At 43.5% G+C, this 7,688-nt stretch overlaps 1 protein-coding gene across 1 annotated transcript; it reads left to right on the plus strand.

Annotated features, from left to right (window-relative positions):
- The first annotated feature begins 246 nt into the window (after positions 1 to 246).
- Positions 247 to 1,176, plus strand: LOC120988203 (olfactory receptor 1019-like). The gene has a single exon (XM_040415931.1). The coding sequence runs from the start codon at positions 247 to 249 to the stop codon at positions 1,174 to 1,176; it is 930 nt and encodes a 309-aa protein (XP_040271865.1).
- Positions 1,177 to 7,688: the final 6,512 nt, after the last annotated feature.

Below are 7,688 nucleotides of genomic sequence, written 5' to 3' on the forward strand. Positions count from 1 at the left end.
CCCCCTAAATGCATTGAAGCAACTGCCATGTGATTGGTTGACTAGATAATTGCATTAATGAGAAATAGAACAGGTGTTCCTAATAATTCTTTAGGTGAGTGTATATATCGACCAGATAGGGGGAAAGCACTCCTGAACCCTTTGTATTAGACCCACCAATGTGTTAAAATGGTGTTCAAGAATCATGAGTAGAAAGTTCCATACCGCACATAATCTGTTTCCTATCTTTCATTATAGACACTCAAGATGAATGACTGTAAAAACAGCACAGTGACTGAATTCTACCTAACCCCATTCTCCACCTCCAGAAGAGAGGAAATTCTTATATTTACTGCGTTTTTAATCTTATATCTGCTAGCAGTGGTGGGAAATCTGATCATCATTGTACTGATCTGTGGTGTACCCCAACTTCACACTCCCATGTATTTCTTCTTGTGTAATCTTTCTTCTGTAGACATCATCTATGTCTCTGCTATTATCCCAAAGATGTTGTCCACCATGTTAACACAAGCCAAGACAATCTCCTTTGATGGCTGCTTCACTCAGATGTCCTTCTTCATATTCTGTTCTAATGCTGAGATTTATATCCTGACCTGTATGGCGTATGATCGCTATCTGGCGGTTTGTTCTCCTCTACATTATTCTTTGATCATGACCAGGAAAGTTTATATTATTTTACCAGTTTCCTACATGACTTTCAGTGCCATGAATTCCATAGTGTTAACCTTCAAGATGTCTACATTATCATTCTGTAACTCTCACCAGATTGACCATTTCTTTTGTGAGGTAGTACCATTGATGGCGCTGGCTTCTAGTGACACTAAGATTATGAAAATGATCCTGTCAACAGAAGACTGTGTGGGAGTTTTTAGTTTGATGTTTATTCTAATCTCATATATAAAAATTATATTAGCAGTTTTAAAGGTTCGTTCCTCTGGGGGGCAACTTAAGGCATTTTCTAGCTGCTCTTCCCACATAATTACCGTCTTATTATTCTATGGACCAAGCATCTTCATGTACATGAAACCCGAGTCTGAAAACTCTAAGGAACAAGACAAAATTCTCTCAATGTTTTATGTGGCCGTGGTCCCAATGTTAAACCCATTTGTATACAGCCTGAGGAACAAAGAAGTCTTGAGAGCTGCTAGAAAAATGGCCAAGGGAATCTTTAAGTAAATCATGTGTTAAAAAAAGAATCATAGTCCGAAATAAATATTAATCCAGAAGCAGAATGGTCTACAATTTTTAAGACTAAAATGTAAAGATAAATACTGGCCATATATACCAAGCTCGGGAGAGGGGAGAGGATAGGAGTGGTTGTAGCAATAATGGAAGTGGTAGTTACTCATTGTTATGCTTCCATGGGCAATACAGTGATGGGAAGAGTGATCCCTTTCTTTCCTTCAGGGGACACCCTGGGCTTGGGGCTCTTTTCTGGTGGTAGCTGGGGTGCCCTTCGAGGACATAAGTTTTGAGGTGGGAGGCAATGAGGAGGACATTTTAATAGTAGAATAGTACTTTTACTAGCAGTCAAAGTTCCAATAAAGGACTCACAGCACTTGTCACAGTTCAGACTTTGCATGGACAGGCAAATTTTCTAGTTTTGCAATTTCCCAGATGCTACAGTTCTCGCGGCTGCAGAGGCAGTTAGCGGGCCAAGGTCTTTCTCTGAAGCAATCTTCCTCACAATGCACTTTGCTTTAGCATCCAGAAAATAGGGATGCCATATCTCCTTCGCAGCTTTCTGATCTATCTCACTTTCTTTCACCAAGTTCTTTACTCCCAAACGGATCAATAATGTTCTCTGCTGGATGTGGGCCTTAGCAGAGCCCCAGTCTGCATCTAAAGTATAAAAAAATAAAAATATCAAAGTCACACACAGAGACACACCTTGGCCATAGAACTATCCACATAGGAAGGTCCAAGTGGACCAAAACATCCAGTTTAACATAGTTTGTGGTATTCTTAGAACTTATTATATCAGGCAGCATGGTGGCTCAGTGATTAGCGCTGGGGTTCAAGCTTCACATCCAACCAAGGACAACATCTGCATGACATTTGTATGTTCTCCCTGTGTTTGTATGGGTTTCCTCCCACACTCCAGAGACTAATTGATTAGGGAACTTAGATTGTGAGCACCACTGACTGTAAAGCACTGCGGAATATAACAGCCAGGGGCGGACACAGACAACAGAGGGCCCCTGTGCAAAGAATATGCCTAACCTATTCTGTCCTAACATTACTTATAGCAATACAAAACATACAGGTTAAGGCTACTTTCACACCTGCGGCACTACGCTCCGGCCACCTGATCCGGCAGAGAATGCATGGAATTGGCCGGACACAAACTCAGGCATGTAGCGGTTTGTGTCCCGCTGATTCTCAGCATTTTTGCCAGATTGTGGTCGATCTCTGCAGACCCCATTATAGTTCATGTGGCCGGCAGACATTCTGTCTGCATTCAGCAGGGCTGGAGCATTCCGGCAGGTTGTTCTTCGCTGGAAGAGCCTGCCAGAATCACTAACTCAGATGTGAAGGTAGACTAATACAGGTCCACATACCTCTTACATCCAGGGACGTCTTCGTTGATGTAGATGTTCTCTGTCCTCATCTTCTCGTTTCAGACCACACCGCCATGATTTATTTCAGTCATCTCTTCTTTCTACAGAGTTTGACAGACAGACATCTTAGTTTCCTAGTTTTCCATCATCCTCCCACCTAATACTGTGCCTACTGTGCTCCCTATACAAGTTACACACAGATAGTCCCTCTTAAATAATTACTGGCACACAGTGTCCTAAAAAATAACTGCGCCCAGGAAACAGTGTCCCTGACACTAATAGTGTAAACATAATGTTCCCCAAAAATAAGTGGGCTAAGCTGATACCGTGCCAGGGTGCACCCCACAGTAACAGTGCTCCCCAAAGTCCCACCAATAGAAATAATTATCTACCAGACAACACGTAGTAGTAATAGTGCCCCTACAGTAATAATGACCCGACTGTGTCCCAGAAGTAATAATGCTCCCATAGTGCTCACACTAGCATTCAAGTTCCTCATAGTCCCTCAACTGTAATAAAGCCCACCATAATGCCCCCAGTAGTAATAATTCTCTTTATAATGTGTAACAGTAGAAAAATGCCCCCTTATAATGTGCGCCAGTACATAAAAGTGCCCTGTTGTGTGGCAGTATAAAAAATACCTCCTCTTAGTGCCCCCTGTAGAGTCAATGTCCACATAGTACCCTCATAATGTGTGCCAATGCCCCCTACTGTTTGCCCAAAAAACCCTCTTAGTGCCCCCAGTTGAGCCAAGGTCCCCATAGTGCCCTATAATTTGTGCCAGTATAAAATACTCCTATATCGTGCACCTCCCCTTGTCCCCATGGTGCCTAAAAATGTGCCAGTATAAAATGCCCCCATAATGTGTGCCAGTATATAAGATAGGGCCACCAGTATATGCCCCCATAGTGCTCCCCCTTCTCCATAGTGCCCATGTGTGCTAGTATATAAGATAGGGCCCCCATAGGGCTACTCCCCCTCCATAGTGCCCCCCATGTCTGCCAATATATTATAGAGCCCCAGAAGATGCCCCCATAGTGCTCCTCACCCCCCTTCTCCATAGTGCCCCCATGTGTGCCAGTATATAACATAAGGTCCCCATAGTGCTCCTCCCCCTCCATAGTACCCCCCATGTGTGCCAGTAACTAAGATAGGCACCCCCCCATAGTTCTCCTTCCCCTCCATAGAGCCACCCATGTGTGCCAGTATATAAAATAGGGCCCCAATAGTACTCCCCCCTCCATAGTGCACCCAATGTGTGTCAGTATTTAAAATAGGGCCCCCATAGTGCTCCGCCGCCTGCGCCGCCCTCTGATAGGTTGCAGGCCTAGTGCCTGTAGCCTATGAGAGGACTGGGGAAGGGAGAAACCTCTCCCCTGCCCCGTCGCAGCATTCATCCGTATCGCTGTCCTAAGGACAGCGATACAGATGAATAGAGATGAGCGCTTCCACAATGGAAGCGCTCATCTCCCCCTGCTGCCGGTAAGAAGGGGACCCCTCCTGCTCTGGGCCCCTGTGCAGCCGCACCGGCTGCACATGCGGTATGTCCGCCCCTGACCTAGAGAATCTGCTCTCTGCAACTGCCACACCCTCTGCACTTTAATTGACAGGGCCAGGTAGTATAAACATGATCACTGCCTGGTCCTATGGAACAAAGTGGAGAGGGCATGGTAGTTGAAGAGAAAATGGAGCATCTATGTAAAACATCCCAGTTGCTCTTAGAGGCTCATTTGCATATATTAAAACATAATTTTTCTTAGCAATTCAGGCACATATGAACGTGGGACCAACACAGATGCCTTCAGCTGCCAAGCGCACATGCAACAAGTCAGCAAGTTTCATAGGTGTCACGGGGTGCCAAAGGCGCACTCGGTCTCCCATCAGCCGCAGACCTGCTGCTTAGCTTCGGGAGCGAGGATCTGTGTTTGGCCTCGTTCCCAGGGCGGCTTTGCTAGCTGGGAGGCTCCCTGCTCCTAGGTCTGCCTTGAGTGCCGAGCTGATTACTCGGTGCTCGACTTGTCTGTCTGTCGGTCATGTGACGCTGGCCACGTCACATGACCTTCAGACCCCACTATAAATACAGGCAGCCTGCTGGCCACAGGTTGCCTGTTAATTTTAGGTTCCTGGCTATTTGTTATTACCTGATCCTGTTCCCTGACGATCCTTTGCCTGCTCCTCCTGTACTGCGCATCTCTCCTGGTATCCTGACCCCAGCTTCCACCTGACGATTCTTTGCGGACTCCTGTTGTACTTCGTTTCTCTCCTGGTATTTGACCTCGGCTTTTCCTGACTATTCTCTGCTCATTCCTTAGTACTGCGTAGCTCTCTAGGTATTGACCCGGTCCATTCACGTTCCGTTATTTGTCTTGTCTGTCTTCCCAGCACGTATCCTAAGTTAGGGACTGCCTTCTAGTTGTCCCCTGTCATTAGGACTTGCGAGGCAAGTAGGCAGGGCCAGGGGTGGGGGTGGAGCGCAGTGGTCACTATCCTCCCCCCTGTGTGTAGTGTACGTGACCGTCACAATAGGTACAAATCCGCTGACAGATGCCCTTTAAACAAGATCATCGTTAAGAATTAGTACCTGTTTCCTTTGGTTCCAGATCTGATTAAATCAAATTTTAGGAGCCCAATGGCTTAGAAAATTAAGCCTCAGAGAGGCCTATAATCTTATCCATATAAGAGAAGTGAATGAATGAAAAACTGCATTTGATATCCCTGAAGGTTATTTTGAATATATTTTATGCCATTTTAGTTAAGATGATATTTTAATTTATTCCTCATACTGGGATTGCCATGTTTCAAATGTCTTGACTGTTCTAGATGTTCATTTTGAGAATAAGTTGTTTGCCAAGCTAGAGAAATGTGTTTTTGGGGTCCACGAGATACCTTTCCTTGGATACATTCTTACCCCAAACTTTCAGATGGACTCAGAAGGTCCAAGCCATTAAAGGTTTTACAATGCAAATTATCTCAATTGTATTAAATTTTTTTCTGTATTTGCTAAACCCCTCACCAATATGACCAAAAAGGGGTAGATCTTCTCCATTGGAAGCCAGAAGAGATTGCAGGCTTTGAATCTTTGAAGGAGGATTTTATGAAGGCTCCTGTCCTGATGCAACCTGATCAACTTATGCCTTTTTGGTAGAGGTTGATGCATCCAACAAAATTTTCTTCTGCCAAGATAAATTATTATATTGGTAACCGGAAGCTTGTTGTCATAAAGTGGGCTTTTGAAGAGTGGCATCACTTTATGGAGGGGTATCAACATCAAGTAGTGGTTCTCACTAGGGTGGCCAGAGGTCCGAGTCGGGCTTTCTGACACCCTGTCCTTCGTCCCGCACAGGGCCTAGAAAGATGGAGGGATGTCTTTTTTAACAGTTCACGATCAGACAGCAGCACTGTGCTGTCTGAGAGTGAGATGCAGGGAGAAAGTAACCCTCCCTTGGTCTAGGTCAGGGACATTTTGAGCTTGATTCCACAGTGTTAGCAGCAACACTAGTTCCCGGTCTGACTACAATATAATCAGATCTGTACCTGTCAGTTTTTTTTTTAGGTTTTGGCCATAAATTGCTTCCACTCTTTATTGTCACCGTGGCCACCACCCTTCTCCTCTGATGTTATCCCCCCAGCATCCTGATCCAGCTCCCTAGTCTTGTACTGACCTTCCCCGCCGCTTTTATCAGACTGTAAATAAATAGGTAAGATGTCGCACTAAGAACACCTAAACGGCACCATGTGCTCCTGTAGATTGAGACCACTCACTCAATACAAAAGAGCATATATTATATAGTAAACAGGGCACTCAAGGAAACCGTGACCATGTATTGGAAGCAATTATGAGCTTTATTAATAAAACAAATATAGTTAATAGATAAAATGGTAAATCACAATTGGAGATGCAATGCAATAAACTACAGATAAAATATAATCGACAGATAAAATATAATCGACAGATAAAATATAATCGATTGGCCAGACCAAATAAATAATCGATAATCCGATCTGATATATCTTCGGTCCAATATTTATGAACATCCGAAAAAACTTGGTCATCCGAAAAAACTTATTGTGGATAAGTTTGCTCGTTTTATCGAGACCACAGTCATTTGACTTACAATTGTTCACTTTGTTACGGCGGCGTCCCGCCGAAGCAACGTGGGTAGCGGCACTCGCTACTGAAAAGCTTGCAAGCGAATATAATCCTTTACCTTTGAGTCGACCAAAAAATCATCCGATAATATCACAAGAGTCTTCAGATGTACTCACTCCCAGGATATGCCCTTTGATGTTTGTAGCAATATTCAATCAGGAGGTTGGCAGCGGCTCTCTGTTCGGTTATGGTCGTTTCATTGGTAAGGTAGGTCTCTCAGTGCAAAGATGGGGTGTAGCACCAGACGCGTTTCGGGGTTCAACCCCTTCCTCAGTGGCATGCTTCACCCCAGTCCAAACCCCTCTTTTATACTGAATGTTCTATACTTTCATTGGTCCCAATTTGATCGTCATATCCTGCTTGTCGATTCACTTCAGATGTTCTTCATTATCACTCAATCACAGAGAAAATGTCAGAGAAAATGTCATGCAGAGAAACTAAAAAGTACTTTTAACAACTTTAGCAATTCATCATTTTTCTACAATTTCATCTGGTTATATATTGCAAATTCCTACATACATTAAAGCAAAAAACGCATCTGGGCACTCTGCGTTTTCTTTTTTGCTTATTCAGTTAAACAAGGGCTCAAATTGCCCACCCAACATACTATCAGTATATATTATGTTTAAAACAATAAATAACACCACTAAAAACTTCCTTACTGCACTTAAAGGGAAATATGTTAACCAAGTGACTCTTTATAAAACTCCATTTGTCGACTCCATAAGGGATGTCAATCAGTGTTACCATGCATAAGTATTCACAGACATGGTAAACAGACAAAATAAATGAATTGTTGCATAAAAAATTGCTGCATAAAAAGTTAAAATGCACAAATTTTGTAAAAGCTGACAATAAAATCTACAATAAATATATGATAAATATGTGTTGATTCGAGGGTTGTGCTATGATGGGCACCCACGTCTAGAGGAGAAACCGACTGTAATACAAACAGCCGGTTAATCGTCGAAACATCG

This window comes from Bufo bufo, chromosome 1 (genome assembly GCF_905171765.1).
Source record: "Bufo bufo chromosome 1, aBufBuf1.1, whole genome shotgun sequence".
In the NCBI taxonomy this organism is placed as follows: domain Eukaryota; kingdom Metazoa; phylum Chordata; class Amphibia; order Anura; family Bufonidae; genus Bufo; species Bufo bufo.

What these genes read in the sequence shown, in the direction of transcription:
- LOC120988203 (XM_040415931.1), top strand. Translation starts at nt 247, where the DNA reads ATGAATGACTGTAAAAACAGCACAGTGACTGAATTCTACCTAACCCCA.